The 22,019-nt window shown below is 41.1% G+C and overlaps 1 protein-coding gene across 3 annotated transcripts in view; it reads left to right on the top strand.

Annotated features, from left to right (window-relative positions):
- Nucleotides 1-22,019, top strand: part of KCNK5 (potassium two pore domain channel subfamily K member 5) — a 56,252-nt gene that overhangs the window by 14,500 nt on the left and 19,733 nt on the right. The window contains exon 1 of one of the 3 annotated variants that reach the window (XM_025197819.1): nt 15,497-16,145. The exons of the other annotated variants lie outside the window; for them this stretch is intronic. Within the exon in view, the coding sequence (XP_025053604.1) occupies nt 15,942-16,145 (204 nt within the window). The 5' untranslated portion in view covers nt 15,497-15,941. Of the gene's footprint in view, nt 1-15,496; nt 16,146-22,019 lie in introns of those variants that run through there. 3 annotated transcript variants of the gene reach the window in all.

Below are 22,019 nucleotides of genomic sequence, written 5' to 3'. Positions count from 1 at the left end.
GCCTGAAAAAGCGTAGGCTCAGGGGTGATCTGATGGCCACCTACAAGTTTAACAGGGGTGACCACCAGCATCTGGGGGAACGTTTATTCACCAGAGCGCCCCAAGGGATGACGAGGTCGAATGGTCACAAACTACTTCAAGATCGTTTCAGGCTGGACATAAGGAAGAACTTCTTTACTGTCCGAGCCCCCAAGGTCTGGAACAGCCTGCCACAAGAGGTGGTTCAAGCGCCTTCATTGAACACCTTCAAGATGAAACTGGATGCTTATCTTGCTGGGATCCTATGACCCCAGCTGACTTCCTGCCCTTTGGGCGGGGGGCTGGACTCAGTGATCTTCTGAGGTCCCTTCCAGCCCTGATGTCTATGAAATCTATGAATTCCAGGGTATTGCTGTCTTCCCAAAGCAAAAAGACTTGGGCAACATACACTTCTTAGTTGAATTACATAGAATATATCTAAAGTCTCTGTGGGTAGACCTTATAAACCTGAACAATATCCATAGGAAAGGGACAAGTAGTTGCTTAAGCAAAATCTTTTTTTAAATACAAGTCTGATTTAGTGCCTTTCATCCCAAAATATTAAAATACAAATTAAGACTTACCCCCAGAAGTAAATATTGTTACATATTTTTAAATAGGTCAACTAAGGAGTTGGAGAGTGTCATGTCTGAGGTTGCAGAGCTAGGAATAGAACCCACAACTTTTGTCTTCCTACTAACTGCTAGGTTGCGCTCTCTCATGAGCCTTTGTAGAGAACAGCTATACTAGGAAAACTGGGAGAGAGAATTTACTGGTGGAAGACAGTAGTTTTTTATAAGATTTCTGTGTGTGTACAGGTAGTACCACATGCAGTTTTAATTTTGATTACTGTGTTGTTTAAACATGCTTCATGTTGGATTAGACAAGGTGGACGAATTCATTGACTGTTACAGACTCCATGGCTTGTCACCCATCAGCAAAGAACTACAGATCTTAACTTCATTAGTACAGACTTAGGTTTGAATGCTGCTAATGTACTGTTCTTCAGTTATTTCAGGAAATAATGCTTTATATCATACTACCATGCATCATACCTCTGCTTCTGGCTCTGATTAAAATTCAGTGTTACATTCATGTTTCACTGATCTTTGTTCTGGAACAAAATATTACATTCGCAATAAATAAGAGTTCTGTTTTTGTTTTTACTTTGATTGATTTTTCCCCAATGCTGTTAAGTCTATAGGGTAATCATTCTTACTAATGTCAATGTAAATGATGCACTACCAAAAACAATTTGTGTTGCAACTAACTCAGTAAGTATCTTGCTTAGTGTCAAGCAAATGTGAAGGCTCGGGAGAAAACAGCCAACTCTTCTCGTGTAAAAAGTAACCAAATAAACATAGTTAAGACACATGGCTGAAGGCTCATATCTTGTTCAAAGAAAAGCTGTTTTCATAGTCTGCATAGAGATCATGACATTGTGCTGTACTTGTAAAATTCTTGCATTTCAACCCTATGATAGACTTCTGGAAGGATTACCATAGTAGCCTCTAAAATAGTGCAGTTTCTTACAGGAACACCAAGTCCTACCATATGTCTTTGAAAAATACTAACCAAACTGCAAATCTAGTTGACCTGGTTTTCAGAGGCCAAACATAGTCTGTGTTGAATATTTAGTGGCAGATTGATTATATGGATTTAATTTTTTATTTCTTATCTAAGACGTTTCAGGTTATCAGAGAATTTGGTGTTCCAATACACATTTATGTGTAAAAGTAGGGGGAAAAAAAAGAATCCTTGAATTCTTTACCCACATTTGGCAAGCTTCCCATATCTCCTTTTTTCCTACGTATCTGAGGGGTTTTTTTCCTCCAACAGCTTTGGTTTAAGAATATGATTGATTTGTTTTTAAGTGTTAATTTGGGAATTTGTCTTCAAAATGGTATTTGAGAAAAACATGTAACACTTAACTTCAAATTCCACTGACCTTCAATAGGGCTTAATCCTATGGTTGAATGTTTTATGGATACAGGACAGCCCGGTCTACAAGCTTTCCTTTGAGAACAGTTTCCTCAGTTTCAGTGGTTTGATTGGCTAGTATAGCAGGCTTGTTCATTATTCTTATTTCTGCTATTTAAGCACTCTGAGAGAGAACCTGCTCCTGGACCCACTGAAATTGGTAAGATGGTGCACATCTGAAAGCACAGTTTTGTGCGTCTCATATTTGCCACTTCATCTCAGGTTCAGGCTCCTTGAGCAAAAACATGGCTGGCTGTAAGATTGTATTACTTTCTGTTCTTTGATCAACTGGTGGTTTGTTATGCTCTTATGCGTGTTGGCAGTATCTTCTTATCACAAGCATGATTGTAGCTTTTGATAATTCTGCATAAAATATTAAAGAATTAAAAATCTGAGTTTAAAAAGGGAGAACATTCCCTACCACTTCTTGTCCTAGCAGTTCTGCTTTTATTTCTGCCCTTCTTCAGTTAGTATCTTATCTTGCGTTGGGTTACATTAAGTCAAGAGGCCCCAAGAAGCTAAATAGCTTCTGAAAGCTGCTGCTGTGTATGCTGTCCTTTCCTTAAGAAAGCAGTAAGTAGTGAGAAAAATCAGAGAAGTAATATAAATTAATTGCAAAGCCTAGAGATTCAAATGGGGTTGGAGTCATCCCAGCATGAGCATTTCTGAAAGTCCCTTTTCACTTATTGTGCAAGTCTCTAGTTCCTTCTCCACACTTATCTGGCTAAAGAGCCCTTATTGTGGGGCTGATGTTACAAAACCTTATCTAGAGTTGTGTTGCCTTCTCAGAGAAGTGGGAGTTGGGCACATTTGCACAAATTGGTAAAGACTGGAGGGATTCTGATGTTACCTATTCATCGACCCCAAGATTGTGTGGCCCTTTCTAACTGCACAGATACAAGATGCAAACCTTTAAGACATACATATGTGCCACAGCAAACATACAAACTAGTCTGTTTTCTGAGGTTGCCGTAGGTGCAAAAAATCAATAAACAAATGGGTCTGAGTTGGCTTCAACAAGGGAGAAACATCTAAAGTCTAGATTTTGGCCATCTGTAACAACAAAACTCTACACATTTATCCATTTAATATTATGTCAGATGAAAGCTGCTTTGGTCCAATCTTTATGCCTTATAAACTAAAACAGAACCAGAGACTGGGACAGCAGAGGGATGCTAAGGCAAGATAGCACAAAATGCTGTACACTCACGGATCATGCTGAGAGCTTATCGCTGCCTCATTTGAGGATGATTATTTTTGTGATGCCTACTAACTCTTATTTCTTGCTCCCCTCTCCTACTTCCACCATTCAGAGCAGTGGTTCTCAACCAGGGACCCAGCTACCACAAGATCTTGTCCAGGAGCTGCTTCAAGAGAAGGAGCAGCTGTAACTACTGTGTATCTCTTTACTGGGTGTGGACAATAGGAGAGTAGACTACAGGCTGGGAGGCTGTGCTCCTCCTTTGAGAAAAAATGCATGTGGCTTTGCTGGTCTCTATCTTTAACCTCCCGGGGAAAAAAGCCAAGGAGCTTCTTTTATGCACTTAGAGTGCAGTGTGGGGATGGTAACAGCAAAGGAGCCATGGAGGGGAAGTAAGAGAGGGGGTGGGTGGGATCTGGCATTAAATGACTAAGCAGAGGCTGGCTTCTCTTTGTTCACAAACCCCAGATGCAGCAGCCTGGCTTGGAGTCCTCAGCTGGCTGTGCACACACCTGCAATGTATTGCTAAACTGATCATTTGGGAGTAAACAGCGAGACTGTCCACAAAATCTGGTTTTATCGTTAAAACCGTTATAATTTGCCAGCTACAGATTTGCATTTATTTGCATGTTTCTTTTGTTCTATCACAGGCCACTGGCTAGTGTGGCATGTAAGCAGGGGTGAGGTTTGTGTGTCTTAACACAACAGTCACTTGCTGTGCCTACACTGAGATTATTAAAGAAGTGTCAGGGTGCGCATTTAAAAAACGCAAGCTTTTCATCACTGATGTAGATGTACCCTGAGAGTGATTTATACATTTGTGATGATTGCTATTTTCGTTTTGGGCTGTCAAGACAGTGTAAGCATGAGTAGCTTTTGTTTGAAAAGTTGAGCGCACGCACACGTAAGAGTGAGAGAGAGTAATTTTGCAACAGTAGTTGTGGCTTATCTAACGACTGCCCTAGAGCAAGTTGTTAGAGTCTGACTGTTGTAATCAATCTTTTTGTGATAACTTTGCTACACACTACCTGCTTGTAAGGTCCCAGACCTTTCAGCCTAATGTACAGCTAAAGGAGATGCACTTGTTTTACTTTGCCAAAAATATCTTGTAAGACTTACATTTCTGAGCGGCTTGGCTTTATTTGCACGGAGTTTAAAAGTGTGTACTCCACTTTGCTGTAATATGGTCAGCTGGTCATTTGGATAGGTGTCCTAGCAGCTGTTTTCTCTCTTCTGACCAAGGAACATTGAGAGAATGCAGTTTCAGGACCTAGTCTGAACAGAAACTTGCAGCTGAACTCATGTGCTTGAAGAAGGGCTTCTGGCTCATTTGAGTGAGTCTGTTTTTGTCCTATATGGTTTTGATGATCTTTTGTTAGTCTGAGGACAGATTAAATGGAAGATATTACTACTAAGCAGAGTAATGGTTTCCTCTTCCAGTAGTATGTAGAGGCACTTGCTGAGTAACCACAAAAATTACAGTTACAGGGTGGCTAGGAAAGGAAGAAAAGAAAGGGTAATACACGGAAGCCAGCAACTTCTTGCTAGTTGATTCCTCTTTTCATTATAGCAGCTAGATGATTCAAGGATTGCTCAGCTTTCCCTCCTCTCAGTATTTTTGTTTCTTTTGCTACATGTCCCTAAGTATAAATATTGCATGTTTTCTTTCACCTTTTAAATAGCAATTCATTTTAGATATATAAGGGTATCTTCCAAGTATACGGAAAACATTACCAGTCTTAGAAATATGCACAGTTCAACAGACATTAACTCGCATGTGAACCTTTGGATTTATTCCAGCCTGAAACACTGTTATGCAATTGGTACTCTGCAGTGTACCAATTCTTTTACTACAGTGTAAAATTCCAGGGAAGCATCTAAGTCGTTAGCAGAAGCTTATATCTGTTTAAGTATGAGTGTGTGTTTGTTTTGTTTTAACATTGAATTTGAATATGGTCTTAAATGTTTGGCCCTTAGACTATTTGTAAAGAAAATATGATTTCTGCTGAAGCTGACATATGGGGATTTCTTAAGTACCTGGGAATATTGGGAATTATTCTACACTGAGAGACAAAACCAGGATTGATAGACGTATGTTAGATTTCTATAACTTAAAATCATATGTGGTATGCTAATAACTTCCAGTGGATACCACAAGGTTCTGTTGCAATGTTGAATGGATAGAAGTGTTTTGCATGGTAACAATTGGGTAAGGAAGTATGTCCACGAGGCAGTTTAGTATTAAGATGACGTCTGCAATGTGAAGATCTTTGAGAATCCTTGCTACTGACAGCACGAAAGTTCACGACAAATGAGGAAACAGAAGCAAAATTCTCTTTGCTTAATTGTTCCTTTTCTTATTTATTTATTTTCTTTCCTAGCAAAAGTAATATCATTTTTACTTTTGTTAATGAGGCTTTCAGGGAGTTTGAACAAAATAACCTTGCTGGGGATATCACAGCTTCAGAAAGAAAGGATTGAAACTTACACCAAAGCTCTCAATAAAGAAAGTCATGCTGTGCTTCTCTGTAGTACTTCAGTGACCTGGCTTGTTATGTTATCTTAGTTTCTAGAAATTGAGAACTACACCTCAAAACTTGGCAGTATTCTGTACAGTTTTGTTTCTTTTTAACTCCTGGTAAGTGTTCAGTCACCAGGCTGACTGTGCTGACTTCTCCAGTTTAAATCCTCAACCTTAGCATAGGTTCTATAATATGGAAAATAGCTACCTCTGGAAGAGAACACCTGTTTTCAAATGGGAATGGGACAAATTGGCTACTTAAGCCAAACATTTAAATCACAGGGAGTAATAAGGTAAAGAAACTGACCTCTCTTCTGAGCTTTCCTACCTCTGGTAAAGAGTATTTACTAGCATAGGTCTGAAAGGAGCTTTTCAAACTTTTCCATCCCACACAACTCTACAAGGTGTGCATTTAATTTAATAAACACTAAAGGACTGAATCTAATCTCTTTCTCTCACTGATATAATTCTACTCAATTACAACAAGGTCAGTGAAACTTGAATCACAATGTAATGCTTCAAAACTGCTTCAAAACTTCTTGGGAGAATACTGGCATATATTTTTCTACTCCAGGAAGCCTCCAGGAGAGAATGGTTGGATTTTAGATAGTAGTATTTAAAAAACAAAACAAAACAAAAAGTGTTCTGGGTTGCCAAACAAAAGCAGCCAAGGAATAAGGGGTATACTTCATAGGTCCAATTCTCATTCATGCTAAAATTTATAGTAACAATCCAGTCTTGCCTGTCTGTGTATTGTCTGCCTTAAATGACTAAAATAACTTACGTTGGGAATTTTGACTACTCTGCACCCACTTAGTCCTTGCTCCCCAGCCTCCTCCCCCATAAGAAATTCTTATTTTCCCGGAAAGCCAGCAGTCTCAGAGATCATTATGAAAATATCCCTTTTTCTGACACCTGATGTAGCAATGCAACATGACGTAACTTTACATTGAAGAACAAATTTTCAGAGATCTTGCATGATGCAGCCCTGCTAAAAACAAGGCAAATCTAGTTTTGTCTTTTAACAACATGTTGAAGCCAGCATGAAAGAACTTTGCATTTCTAAAGCTCAACATGAAGACTGACATCTAGTTAACCACTGAGAAGTGTTAGTTTAACATTACAGTAAAAACAATTATAGGCCAAACTTTAAAGCTAACTTCAAGCTGTGAGAGTAAGCTTGCTAAAGCTGTTGCAGTCAAACAGAATGGCTTTTAATTTATTTACACAAAGTATTTTCCACAGGATATATCCCAGTTCAATGTGACAACTTGTTTATCATGGGTTCCTGCCCAAGGACTGAATATGATACAAAATTAAAGATACTGCCTAAAAAAAAAAAAAATCCTTCTGTGTATCTTTTCCTTTTCTGTCTCTGTGGTCTGGCTTTTAGATGAGAAGCTCTTTAGCTTAGAGCAGTAGTTTTCAAACTGTGTCCCATGGCACCCTGGGATTTGCAATATGTCATCAGGAGTTCTGCAAAGAGATGGCAGAGTGGGCCAGGAGGTAGTGCACCACCATTGCCAGGCCAGGTCTTTCTGGCTCCATGTCAACTCACGGCATAGGGTTGGGATTCTGCAGCAGAAGAAGTGATATTGAAAGGGTTCCATGGCTTTTGTAAGTTTGAAAACCGTTGGCCTAGAGAACATCTCATTCATGTAGGGAAGAACACAGAATTCAGTATTAATAACTTGACAATCCCAGACATAGTAAGAGGGCATAAGACAGAGTTTTGAGTGATGGTGTGTGTTTGTTTTTCTGCATGTATACTGGAGGCATTTTATCCATACAGCCCTACTAGTAAAATGTTCCCAATGTATATTCCTCTTATTCGTTGCAAAGTTTTGTTCTTACCAGTTAACTTTTATTCCCCAGACCTTCAGAACTGAGCAAAACAACTTATACCAGTAAAAGTGTAGTTTTACTAGTTTAACAGTGCCTGGATTTTTTCTGGATTATCTACTTGGATCCAGGATCACACACCTGACTGCTGTGCCTATGCTACAGAACTGTGCCAGGATAGATGTGACCATATACAAACCCTCATCGAAGCTATGCGTCTTTTATTTTGAAAGCATTCAGAGTTGAGTACTGTACCCGAATTGGAGGAAGTAGTAGCATGCCAAGTATTTACTATAGTTCTATATTTTGCCCTAATAAACTGGAATCACTTTAGTCAAGGCATGGGTGATCTGGATGTATGATAACAGAAATCTGAAATAAGTTTCTGTGGAATTTCTTTCTCTCTACTCCTGTTAAAATAAAACCATCACCTGGTGCTCTTAAAATGCATCCTGCTGCTGTTGACTTTGGAAACTTGCTTCCCTTCCCCTCTCATGTTTGGAACACTATGTAACAAGAGTTGTCTAGGAAGAACTGTCAAAAGACTTTGTTGCTTGATTTATTAACAAAAGTATTTCCATGGTACTTAACCAGGTAAGTTTAAAAGTACTATATCTAGATACTGAAGGTGGCATTCCATTCTTCTCTAGACATGTATAAATTTGGTCATCCTCATGGTTGTATAAGTCCCAAAAATGCCACTCACAGTTAGGACTATGCATGCAGGATGACTGCCAAAGCATTTAAACGACATGCTCAGATATAAAATGCAATGTGTGCATAGGTGGCATCTTTGGAACTTAGACAACCACAACCAAACCTGGGTGGCCAACCTGTGGCATGAGTATCACAAGTAGTATGGGCAGTCACTGTGTGGCATGCAGCAGATTGGGGTGGGGACAGGCAGCACAGTGAAGATAAGGCAGGAAGCAGAAGGCAGAGCAGCAGATCTGGCAGGGAGCACAAGGAAGGAAGAAGAATGCGGAGCAGCAGATAAGGTAGAGCACAGGGCTAGGAATAGAAAGCAGAGCGGCACATTGTGCAGGGGAAGGGGATTGGAGTAGCATTTGGGGAGGGTATGTGGCTACTTTGTGGCACACCTGCCACACAAGTTCGACCCCACTGGCAGCTCCAGCTTCTAGAGTGTGCAGCATGACACATGCCTGTGTTTTGTAGTTGAAAAAGTTACTTGATAAAATTGCTATCACCTTCCTGTCTGTGTTTTAGCAGGTCAAATGATCATGTTTTTGTTTAGCTGCACAAATGCTGCAACACTATAGGAAAGGAGCAACATTTTATTTTTTCATGTGTGTACTTAACAGAATTGTGTGGCTACTATTTTTGTGTCCTCCTTCTGACATGGTTAGTGGAGATACAGTCCCCAGACCCTACCTCTGCTTTTTTTTTTTAATTAAAAAAAAAAAGGGGGGGGGGGGGGAGGAGAAAAATCATTGTGTTTTTCGTTTTTTGTTTGTTTGCTTTTTTTCAGGTTCTTTTTGGCTTGTTCTGCTGTAGGTTTTGGATTGGCAGACATTAGACAAACTATCATCTTTTGTACTTCAAAACTGAATAGATTCTCACTGAAAATTGCTATGTCTGTGTTAGCTTCTAACTTCAAACTGTATCTCTTTGTTTTTAAATACAAAGTGGGAGAGAGAACACTAATTAATGCACCCAGACAGTAAGACCTTGAATATAATTCACAAATTTGATGTTCAGAATTGAAGGCTTTACAGTTATATCAAAGCTACTCTTCAGTTTTGCCTCCTTTTTGCAGCCACGTGTTGCCTCCATGGTCCATAATACCCCGTCTGCATAATACTAGTTGGTAAAAAGATCTAGTAAAATGAACTTTTGCCTAGCAGCTCAGAGCTTCTGAGGCATTATCTAAGGAAGAAAGTTCATCACTTTAATGATATTATTTCCTTTAAAAAACAATATTCATTATTTTCTTTTTAGTTAAATTGGTACAAACCCAATGACTTTCAAAATTTTGAAATCAAAATTATGGTTTAAGAATATTTGAAATAAGTTACTGTCAAACTGAAACAATCTTCTCAGCTACATTTGTGTCTGATTTCTAAATCAATTTAAATCATATCTGTTTTTACCACTGTGCAGTTGTCTCATTTAGGTAGTCTGGGTCAGGGTAACTGACTTGTGTGGGCTTGAACAAGTCACTTGACCTTTCTACCTTCATTTCCTTATCTGTAAAATGGGGCCAGCAGCATTTACTAAAGTTGCCTGAAAGGGGTGGTGGTTAACTGTTACCCACCATGTTTGTACTGTGATATGACAACATTGCTATCTAATCTTCCAGTGATTCTTCCCAGCTCCTTGTGTTGTCTCAGCTGAAACAATCCTTCTTCCTATAAAAGATAGATGTGCCAAAAGCATGTCTACACTGGACTGTTCAAAAGTTAATCTGAGTTAAGTGAAGATGTGAAGTTCAGTATATTAAACCCTTTTTGAATGTGCTCTTTCCAAAATGAAGTGACCTTAGTACTCCTGTGCATTAACTTCAGAATTAAGCAAACTTGGGTCACCTACTTCTGCAAGAGTACATCCACAGAGTGGTTCACTATATTTTCACTAGTGTGTTTAACCTCCTGCTTCATTTGTCTTTTATTTCCTGTCTTCGTGTAAGATTGTCTTTGAGGAAATAGTTTTATTTGCATGTTAATCACAAAAACAAGGGAATGATGCTTGGAGCCCTGCATGACTATTCAGAGTGTTCACTCTGAAACTGTTCTGCTCTGATTTAAAAAAAAGAAGTGGGGTAGCTTTCTCAGATACTTTTCTAGGTGGGAGCTAGTATCTCTACAAAAAGAAAAAATGAGAAGAAATCGTTCACATCACCTGACAAAACTTGTAGTCAGTGCACTCTGACAAAAAAAGCAATAGCCTACAGAAAGGTGTTTGCCTTTTAAGCCTCACAAGCAAGTGGGAGGGGGGAATTCAGTGCTAATTGAAGGAATTTGATTTACCCATGTGTGGAATTTACAAGTTGGTACATTTCAGTTTTCAATACTGTAAGGACAGAACAGTTCCAGTTAACTAAAGCTCACAATTCAGCAGGTTATTGTTTAACTCTGCAGGCAACCACAAAAGGAAATCACCTCTTTGGTCTCTTTCCATTAATATCCCATGCTTTTTTGTTTGTTCTATGAATTATGACTTTACAGGAAAATTTTAACTGTCCATGACGTATGTCACGTAAACACAGGTCTTATGCAGCACATACTGTGAAAATATTGATAGGCCTCCAAGAGATTAATATACAAACAGAGCAAAGCCCTCTTGCCCAGGAGGGACCGTGACACTCATTTGTATTGCTGAGTGGTAATCGAGCTGTTTCAGTTACCTCTTTCAACTTCATTTCCCTTTCTGTGCTGCACTTCTGACCTTCCTATATATTTAAATCATGTCATTGTTGGATGTGCACTTTAACCTACAAATATTCCAAAATTTAGGAGTTTATTTTAAAGGTAGACTTCCTTCGCTCTCCTGTTTCACAAAACAGTCATTCTTACTGAATTCCTTCCACAGCTGATATTGGACTGCCCTGTGAAGGGAGGCAGCTAACAGCAGGGTTCCCAAATGAGATAATCTGCTAACAGAAATGGGTGGCAGAACAGGTGTGCTCAGGCACTGTGACCCTGTAGTAAGTGAATCCTCTGGTTGAGGGAGCCTAAACCTGCCTATTTCATGGGATTGAAATGAAAGGAAACCTACTGAAACATACAGAATTGGAACACGGGCAGGAAATATGCATTTTCTTTTTTGGTGGAGGAGAAAATCTGTTCCTAAGTCTCCCTTTTTTTCATATCGTTAATTAAGCCATTAACCAATCTGAGACTTGGAACTTGCCTTGCAACTGCTTGAAATTGTGAGGCTTCTAAAAATATGGGTGACTTAGAGTACTGCTATATTTCCTACCATAGCCTCATGGTTATTTGATGCAAAAATAAGAGTAAAAAAAATTACTGAAGTGTAATCTTCCGGAGAGAAACAACAGAATTGTGCACTTGGTGTACATGCTGAAACAGCAACACGTATGCCTGAAATTTGGCATAGCTATTTCTTATCTAGGTGGCCAAATACTGTGCTTCCTTTTGGGATGCATTCATCCTGTATGACAGTGGTTAAAGGTGCTCATCCATCTTGTTTAGTTCACGAAGCCAGGCATCAATGAAGGCAAATGTGTTTTTTGTGGGGTTTTTTCTTCCTAAAAGCATGCGATTGAGGCGAAGAGTTTTGCTTGGTCTATGAAACGGAGGGCAGGAATTTTTAATCATAGTCTGCAGGATATTGTTGAAAATAACTCGGAAACTCTTTTGCGACAGATACATTTTCATGAGGGCACTTGTCTCCCCCACCTCCCTGCTCTCAATAAATGCTGCAGATTTTGAATTAATTCTTAGGAATGCTAAAATCAGTAGTAGTATTCAAGCCAGAACTAGGCTGACTGCAACAGGCTCTCACTAAGATCTTGTTTGAGATGACATTTTTAACTGTTTTCCTGTTGACTGAAAACAGATCTTAAAACTTTTATAAACTCAAAATATAATGTGTTTATAAAGGAATCTCTCACAATAGAGATAACGATGAAAGACATCCGTTTCTTTGTTTTCTTTAAAATAAAGATCTTGCAAGTCCCTTGGACAGGAATACAAATGGTCGTAGTTGTACTGTAATGCTGTGTGAGTTTGTTTGTTTCTTCCTCCTTTATCAACACAGCTATTTGCATAGCAATGTGCATAGGCAGTTGTTTCATTCTTTGGCCTTTTTTTTCCCCTGAGGTCATTAGAACACTATTTGTGAGGGAGAGCCCCTGCATACCTCTGAAACATGCTCAGGGAAAGGTACACTTATTGGATATTCCTGTATAAGTTCTGCACAAAGAAGTTGCTGTTCATTCCAAACAATATTAGAAGACAGCAGTATTTGGCAGGGGCTTGTAGCATATCTGTCATTGAGAGTTTCAGATGTGGAATGACTTCTTCCTCTAAGTACATCACCATCATCTTATTGTGGTAGTTCTGCTTTGAACACTTTTGTAAAACTGCTATTAAATGATTGTCCAGGCACAAAAGCCTGTTTCCCTTCCATTTGTAACTGATAAAGTTTAACACTGTATTTGCTCATGAAGTGGGCAGGGAGCAGATACTTGCTCTGGGTGAAGAGAACTCTTCAGAACAGATTTAGGGAATGCCTCCAGTGACAAACCTGAGTAGGGGGGACCTTTGTTTGTACTAATGCATTGGGTCTATTCAGGTGTGTCCAGCTAAGCGTGGCTGTAGGTGTTTGCAGGATCAGAGATTACATTGATCAATTAGTAACATTCAGAACATATGCTGTGTGTGCTTGAAGGTGTAGCAGGGAATTATAGAAAGCTGGGGTTGGAAGGGACTTCAGGAGGTCATCTAGTCTACCCCCCTTGCTCAAAACAGAACCATCTCCAGTTGGATCAACCCCATCCAAGGCTTTGTCTAGCTGGGTCTTAAAAAAACTCCAAGTGTGGAGATTCCACAAACTCTGGGTAGCCCATTTCAGTGCTTTACTACTCTCCTAGTAAGGAAGTTTTTCCTAATATCTAACCTAAACTTCCCTTGCTGTAACTTAAGACCATTGCTCTTTGTTCTGTCATCTACCACTACTAAGAACAGTCTAGTTCCATCTTCTCTGGAACCACCCTGCAGGTAGTTGAAGGCTGATATCAAATCCCACCCCCCTCAGTCTTCTCTTCTGCAAACTAAATAAATCCAGTTTCTTCAGCCTCTCCTTAAGTTATGTGCCTCAGCCCTCTAACCATTTTCATTGCCCTCTGCTGGACTGTCTCCAATTTGTCCACATCCTTTCCGTAAGGGGGGGCCCAAAACTGAACACAGTACTCCCAGATGTGGCCTCACCAATGCTGAATAGAGCAGAACAATCACTCCCTCGATCTGCTGGCAATGCTCCTACTAATGCAGCCTAGTACAGGGGTCAGCAACCCCTGGCACGTGCGCCAAGCATGGCATGCAAGTCCATTTTGCTCAGCACACCACCGCCAGCCCAAGCTGTAAGCAGCTGCTGCCAGGCACGGAGCCCAGGCTGCTCCCAAGCAGACCAGGCTCCATGGGCTGGCTGCAGTCGGGAGGCTGCAAACAGCTGCTCCGGGCTCTGGCATGTCAGCACTCCAGCACCTTCCGAAGTAGACATTGTGGGGTTTTCGGCATTCTGGTCAAAAAATGTTGCCTACCCCAGCCTAGTATGTCATTAGTCTTCTTTGCACCAAGGGCACACTGTTGGCTCATCCTGCTTATTGTCCACTGTAACCCCCAGGTTCTTTTCTGCAGAGCTGCTGCTTAGCCAGTCAGCCCGCAGCCTGTAGCAGTGCATGGGATTCTTTCATCCTAAGTGCCCAACTTTGTACTTGTTCTTGTTGAACCTCATGAGCTTTCTTTTGGCCCAATCCTCCAGTTTGTTTAGGTCTCTCTGAATCCTAGCCCTGCCCTCCAGCGTATCTACTACTCCCCCCAGCTTGGTGTCACCCGCAAACTTGCTGAGCGTGCACTCTATTCCATTTTCCAGGTCATTGATGAAGATACTGAACAAAACCAGCCCCAGGACTGAGCCTTGGGGCACTCCACTTGATACCAGCTGCTAGCTAGACATCAAGCAATTGATTACTACCCTCTGAGCCTGATGATCCAGCCAGTTTTCTGTCCATCTTACAGATCATTCAACCCATCCTTCCTTAGCTTGCTTGTGAAAGTGTTTTGGGAGATGATATCAAAAGCCTTGCTAAAGGCTCTCCCCATATCCACAGAGCCAGTCATTTCCTCATAGAAGGCAATCAGGTTGGTCAGGCATGACTTTTTCCCTTAGTGACTCCATGCTGACTGTTCCTGATTACCCTCTTCTCCTCCAAGTGCTTACAAATGGATTCCTTGAGGATCTGCTCCATGATTTTTCCAGGGACTGAGGTGAGGCTGACTGGTCTGTAGTTCCCCGGATCCTCCTCCTTTCCTTTCTTAAAGATGGGCAGTATATGTGCCCGTTTTGCAATCATCTGGGAGCTCTCCCAGTCACTATGAGTTTTTGAAGATAATGGCCAGCAGTCACATTGACCAACTTCGTCAGCACCCTCAGGTGCATTGCGTCTGGCTTCACAGACTTTCAGGTATCCAACTTTTCTGAAGAGTCCCTAATCTTTTCTTCCACCACGGTTGGCTGCTCACCTCCTCCCCAAACTGATGCCTGGTGCAGTAGTCTGAGAGCTGACCTTGCCTGTGAAGAGTGAGGTGAAAAGGGCATTGAGCACTTCAGCCTTTTCTGCATCCCTTGTCACTAGGTTGCCTCTCCCATTCAGTATGGGACTCACACTTTTTTCCTGACCTTCCTCCTGCTGCTTACGTACTTATAGAAATGCTTCTTACCCTTCATGTCCCTTGCTAGCTACAACTCCAGTTGGGCTTTCGTCTTCCTGATTTGATCTCTGCATGCCTGAACAATACTCTGATACTCCTCCCTAGTTGTTTGTCCAAGTTACCACTTCCTGTAAGCTTGGTTTTTGTGTTTTAGCTTACTGAACAGTTTCCTGCTAAGCCAAGCTGGTCTTCTGCCATACTTGCTAGTCTTCCTGAACATCAGGATGGTTTGTTCCTGTGTCCTCAATGAGGTTTCTTTAAAACACAACCAGCTCTCCCAGATGCCTCCCAGGGGATCCTGCCCATCAGTTCCCTGAGTGAGTCCAAGTCTGTTTTTCTGAATCCAGGGTCCTTGCTCTGCTGCTCTCCTTCCTTCCTTTCCTCAGGATCCTGGACTCAATCTCATGGTTGCTGCTCCCCAAGTTGCCATCCACTACTACATTCCCCACCAATTCTTCTCTGTTTTGTGAGAAGTAAGTCAAGAAGAGCATGGCCTCTAGTTGGCCTCTCCAGTACTTGTCCCAGGAAGCTGTCCCCCAACACTCCAGAAACTTCCTGGATTGCCTGTGCACTGCTAATATTGCCCTCTCAGCAGATGTAAGGGTGATTGAAATCCCCCAATGAGAACCAGGGCCGGTGATCAGGAAACTTCAGCTAGCTGGTATCTGAAGTACTAATGCATAGAATTTGATCTATAAGGTGTTCAGATATGTGGAGGATATAACAATGCATGGCTGTATCCAGCTTGAGCAAATGTTCATGTGCCATTGAATAATATGAATGAACTGTCCTAAAGCATCTTTTAAAATGATTTATAAGTTGGAGTGATGCCAGGTAAGTGATGTAAACAAGTAAAGCCAACCTGCCCACCGTTTCTGTTATCAATTCTCCATTTATAGAAGGCTTGCTGTGACTTTTCTCAAACTATACCTTACAAATTCAGGACCTGTTGGTTTTGAAACAAATGGCAAAACCTCTTTTGGCTTTAAAGGCACCTTTCAAAATACCGATGCAGTTTCTGAAACCTCCTTCTCTACTTTGGCTGGTCCACAGACAGACGCATCCTACACTAGGACCTGGAGGACAGAAATTGCATGAAGTGGACAAGTGGATGAGTTGTATCTTGCCTGAACCTGCTTCTTGTTGTGGGAAGACAAGATTAAGCCAAGTCAGTTGGATTTTCGTTGTATGGACACGTGTGTTAATCTTCCTGTTGGAAATGAACAGTTCCATGTGAAAGAGCCTCTTTGGGGGTATTGTCCTTTGCTTAATGAGTTTGTGGTTGGAGTTCGGTTTAACTGGGATTCTTTTTCCCAGACGGTGATGTTTCCAATGTTTTAAAGCTAATGGAAAGAGGGGGCCAAAAGGGTTAAGCCAGGGAAGAGTCTCATTGTCCACCCATCCCCCCTCTTTTGGTACAGTCCCACAGGAGAGGATTCTCTTGTCACGTCAGTGACGACTATTTCCCAGGATATTTTCCATTTCCTTTAAAACTCCCAGTCCTTGTTCTCTACACCAAAGGACAAAAACTAAAGAGAGAGAGAGAGAGAGTGCACTTGCATCTTGGGAAGACTCCTGTCCTTGGGCAGACTCGCTGTTGCTCAACTGTAACTTTCCATGTGGTAATTGGAAATACTACAGAATTCTGGGAATTTTTGGTTCCCAGAGTGGTAGTGAAAGGGACTTGAAGCAGCCAGACCTGGTGGTGTCACTTAAGTTGTGTTGTTTTGTTTTGGGGGGGATGTTGCTTTTGACATGTTTTGTTTTTTTTAATGGGGAAGCTGAATAAGGCTTTTGAACAGAGAGTTTTGAATACTTACCAGCAGTACAGAGGGATGGAGTGCCTCCCAAGAGATTCACATCCCTCAAACTGTTGTGTCCAAATAAACACTTCTGTTGCAAGGAGCAGCTGGTGGCATGATCTATGAAGATAATTGATGCACGAGTATCTCTCTTGGATAGGGTTGGCTTTACTCTTTAATATGCAAACTATGCTGTTTTTATATCTAAAACAGCCCCAGTAGAAATGTAAACCTCACCTTTCCCCCATCTATGCACTTTTTCCCTTGTCTCCAGCATCTAATTTTGATTGTAAGCTCTTCAAGGCAGGGAGTTGTCTCTCAAGCACTGTCTCTGCATGCCACAGGGAGTAATCTTTTTGGTCAAATAGAAAACTAGCTCTTCATGTTCCTTCTGGCAATTGGGATGAGCCGCTTGAGGCTTGTCTAGATACAGTTATTTTGGAATAGTTCCACTTTAAATGCACACCCTATCTTCATTGCAGAATAATGTTTGTATGTTTAAAAAAAACAAACCCAAAACAGCAGCAGCTTTTGAGAGAGCGTTTATGCTTTCATGTCATCTAACATGCCTTTACCTCAGCTTAATTTTCTGGAGTGTCACCATATAGCGATGCCCCACAAGACTTCAGAAAAGAAAAGATTTTAGGCAAAATTTTCAAAATTTCTTGAGATGGAGTTGGCAACAGTAGAGGTGTGGAAGAGGAGCACTTTAACGGGGCTTAGCTCTGAGTCCAAACCGCTTCCAACCTGGACTGCAGGGCTGTCACAGGAGCAGAGCCCCGCTCCTCACCCTACCCCCTCCACCGGCGAAACACCACAGAAGCCCCCTGGTTCTGCAGGCTGGATAAAATGGCTCTGTGGGCCACATCTGGCCTACTCAACTGTTCTGTACCACACTATGAATTATCTATGTTTTTCTGTGAAATGCTTTTGGGTGCAGAGGGTCTTATGGGGAATGAGGAGAAAAAACAATATATAGTTTGTGGGGAGAGAGGTTGTTGTCAGGAGGAATTCAAAAAGCAGAAACTGTTCTGAGTGTTGAGCATATGTAGCTTTCTCCATCCGTAACTCTGGCAGCTGGGATGAGAGAGTTGTTTGCTTAATTTGTGAACCAGAGTGATTTGCAGTGAAGGCAGTGGTTAGAAGCAGCAGCTTCTTAATTCAATGATCTTTTGCTACAGCATCACAGTTGTTAGTTTCTGACTAGGGGTTTGAGCCAAATAAACTCCTCTAGCAGCAAAGAGGCAATCAGTGTTGTGAACAAGTATCTCTGTAATAAATAGGAAGGTTTGTTTCCTCTTATCTGTAAGCTGCTCATTTGTTTCATTGTCAGATGTTTACAATTTAACCGTATTTGGTGATTCTGAAAAATCCGATCTATCAATCAGCTCCATGTCAGAACAAGTTGTGCTCTTCAAGGCAGGCTTGTAACTTATTAACCCAAAATGGCTTATATTGATGAGTCTAATGAAAACTTTGTTTCTTTTTTAAAGAAAGTACAATGATGTTGGCTTGGAAAGTGCATGCTTTCCCCTGGCTTTTGTTTATTGCCTATACAAGCAAATCAAAAGATTCAGTGTAAGCTTGGCCCTGAAGATCTTGCTCACGATAACTTTAACTTTTCCACGGATAGTGTTTAAGGGCATTTTTACATGTGTTTTGGCACATGGCGCTGGGAGCTTTAATTAGTGAGCTGCATAAATTTAAAAGCGTCTACACATCATGTGCATCAGCATCCCTGCGCTGAAAAAATGGCAGCGAGGCACTTTGAACTAAAGCTCATCAAACGTGTTTTATTTGAAAGTGCCCCATCACCATTTTTTCAGTGCAGGGACGCTGATGCACATGACGGAGAACAGAGCACATCAGTTTCCGTGCTCCAGCAGACTCGATTAATTGAGCAGGCTCCTCATGTGTATAGGAGCCCTAAGTGACTGCAGGCCATGGGATGGAACCCGGGGCAAATGATTTTTGTTGTGCAGTTCAGGACAATGTTGTTGACAGCCCAACACAAATGATGTTGAGACTTGAAGTTTTAGTTGTTGATAATCTTTTTTGGGTTCTCCACTGCTGAATAGAGACCTGAAATAAAACTTCTCTGGAGTACACTGTTATTAACACATGTATTGCAGGAGTATGTGCCTTTGTTTTCATCCCCCTTTTTTGGATCCATATGTGGCCTTTTCCATGCTAACAAATGGATGGTTTGGTCACCTGAGGAAAGCCTATTGCTATGTTTGAACTTGGTAACAGCTTTCTTAACGTCCTAAATGCCTAGCTCTGTTTATCATCTTGGCCTGCATGACGATCTGTTATGCTTTCCTGGCTGACCAGTGAATCTGGAGGAACCTTCACCCTTTGATCCTCGGCCTTCCCTCCCAACACTTGCTTGGAATGTGTCTGGTTCCAAAGTCCTGTGCAGCACAAGCTCGTTCAAATTCTCTACTTTCCTTGGACAGTGAAGCTAGCCAGTCTGCTTGCCAAGCATGAGGAAGACCAGGAAATTCAAAAGGACTACAAGCCCCCTACCAGTCCTTTCTAAACATTTCTAGAAGGCATTTCTGACCAATTAACTAGCGACCAAGACTAGAAAGTGTGTCATGCAGCATGCCATTTCTCTCCCAGATCCTGTTAGAGGCAAACTGTTTCTGGCTGTCCTTTTGTATAACAAATATGCAAAGTGAAAGGCTGGCATGTATTTACTTGCATGCTTTAAATATTAGACTCTAAAGCAGAGACAACTCTGTATGAAGTAGCATGTGCTGGAGACGCTGTTAGGTAAGGCAGAGTATGCTCAGATGCAAGGCAAGGGTGCCGAAAGAATAACATTTAAGAGTAATAAAAGAAATGCAAAAAGTATAGTAGCGAGCCTTGGATCCTCAAAACTATCTGTGCACAAAGCAGCAGTGCTGCATCAGTTGGCATGAAATGCTGAGAAACTGTTGGGGCAAATGGAAAAGCAGCAGAATTAGTAGTATTAGGTACCATGGAACAAAGTGGGTTTAAAAAAAAATTTTATTACCTTGTTTTGATAGTAAAGTGAAGTTTTAACAATCATTTGCATAAAACCTAAATGATACGTTCTAGCTAGAGAGCTATCAGTGGCTTATTTTGAAGAATGTTCATTGTTGGGTTACTGTCATTCACCTTGTTAAAGTCACACACTGCATTGATTCATGTTTAGGGGAGAGACTGGGGTTTTTTTTCTTATGACCAGCATGGAAAACTGGGTGGATTACATGGATGCACTTCAGATTATGTTAAAATGCTGGTTCGGACACGGTTAGATTTTGATACACCAAGTAAAAGCCTTTTTAATTTTTTTAAAGGTTTCACAGGAGTACATGCTCTGTACGTTGAAAAAGGCTGGTGAACAGCCACATGTCAAAGGAGCAGTTGTCCCATAGTTAACTTTTGCTGTTATAGGAAACCTTTAAAATAGCTAGCATATACCTTTTAAATCAGCTTTTATAAAAAGCTGAGACACAGAAGAGGGAAAAAATATGCATGGCCTGCACCTTGTAAGTGCCTTGTCAAGGAGTATAAACTGCATGGCTAACGCATGCTCTTCAGGTTTTTTGTTTCTTTTTTTTTTTTTCCATGTTAAGTACGGAAGAAGAGAAGGAACATTGATGTGAAATGTGTATTGCTAATTAGCTTATGGTAATATTCTGTCTGGCTGAGTAAAGCTCATTTATATTCGTAGATGTCAATACATAATGAAAGATCATTTCATTCCTTGAAGAGTGCAGACCAAGAATATTCCTTCAATTTGACAATTTCTTATTTAATTGAAATACAACACAGCCTCTGCCAGTGATATTTCAGCAGATTGCTACTGGTTTTAATCTTATAATATCATTAAGTCATAAGTTTGTTCCTAGCTCAGATGCTGCTAATTTTCATGTTGAAAGAAGGAGAGAAGTCTTTGAATGTTATTTTGGCAACCATGGCAAAGTATGAAACAACTGCTGGAATTAGCGGTACTATGGAGTTCTTCCTAGATTGGCCTGGAGGAAATGCCTGTCTAAGGATTTTTAGCTAATTGAGGTTCAGTGGATAGGATTTGGATGTGTGCTCTAACTGGTGTGTGTGTGTGTGTGTGTTTCTCTCTCTTTCTCTGTCTGTGAAATCTGGAATTTTTCTCATTTAATTCATCACCCACCATCCTTCCCCAGTGCAGGTGCTGCTGACTCACATCCTGAAACTTGCCCCAACCACCTCCTAACACTACTTTCTACACAGGTCAGTAGAGGACATGCAGCTCTCACAGGCTTGTAAGATACTAGGGTGTTGTCTGTTAGCCTTAGACAATGTGGTTCACCTGTCTTATTTTTCTTTCTACAAAAAAGGTCGCAAACCATTCCCACCAAAGTGAAGTAGGAAATCCAGAACTCAGCTAAAAGTTTTTTGGGTTTTTTTCCCACATCTGGCATGGCTGTTGTTCTGATGAACATCAAATTCATATTCCAGCCTTAGATAATACTGAGAGAGAAGGGAAATGAAAGGTCAACCATTCTAAGTCCTGTTGATTTCCAGAATCCCGCAGAGACTGTCAAGTGCCTGAGGCGGTCTAAAAAGCTCGCTGACTTGGCCATCCATGCTGACCCTGGTCAGATGCCAGGGTGTTTCAAGCAGCTGGGGACTGAGAGGCCAAGTGAGCAATCATGATGATGTTGTCGTTGTCTGAGATGGGAAATTGGGTTAGGCAACAACCAAAAGCTTTTTTGCTTTCCTGGTGATTTGAAACCACTGTGAGAGGGAAGCCATTGTCCGGCATGTCTGAGAATTCATAGGCTGCACATGTTCCGTACACAACTTGCCTCAAACTCAGAGAGAGATATAGGAAGGGAAAGGAAAACCTTAAAAAGGTGCAGCTGTTCTGCATGCTATCCTGTGTGTTCCTCTGCAGCTTGTTTTAACTCTGTACCTGAAGCAATGAGACTTCATCTTTTTCTCACTGCACCCATCCACCACCAGCTTTAAAGGTTGCATTAACATAATAGTTGTGAACTCATGTATTGCTTTAACCTTTCATATTCTTTTCAGTTGCTAGCCATGGTCTCTGGCACTATCTGTATTCAGCAGTCCAAGATGGGCAACTGTACACATGACAGAGCTATGCTTTGACACATGCTAGTTAGCATGCATTGGAGCAAACTGAATCAAGTCTGCTGGAGTGTGCTAATTAGCGTGCTCCAGCAGCTTCCGCATCGTGTATTCAGCATTCCCGCGTTTCA

Source organism: Alligator sinensis, unplaced genomic scaffold (genome assembly GCF_000455745.1).
Source record: "Alligator sinensis unplaced genomic scaffold, ASM45574v1 scaffold198_1, whole genome shotgun sequence".
NCBI lineage: Eukaryota > Metazoa > Chordata > Crocodylia > Alligatoridae > Alligator > Alligator sinensis.
The sequence above is the reverse complement of the archived record's forward strand: the minus strand, read 5'-3'. Positions and strand labels throughout refer to the sequence as shown.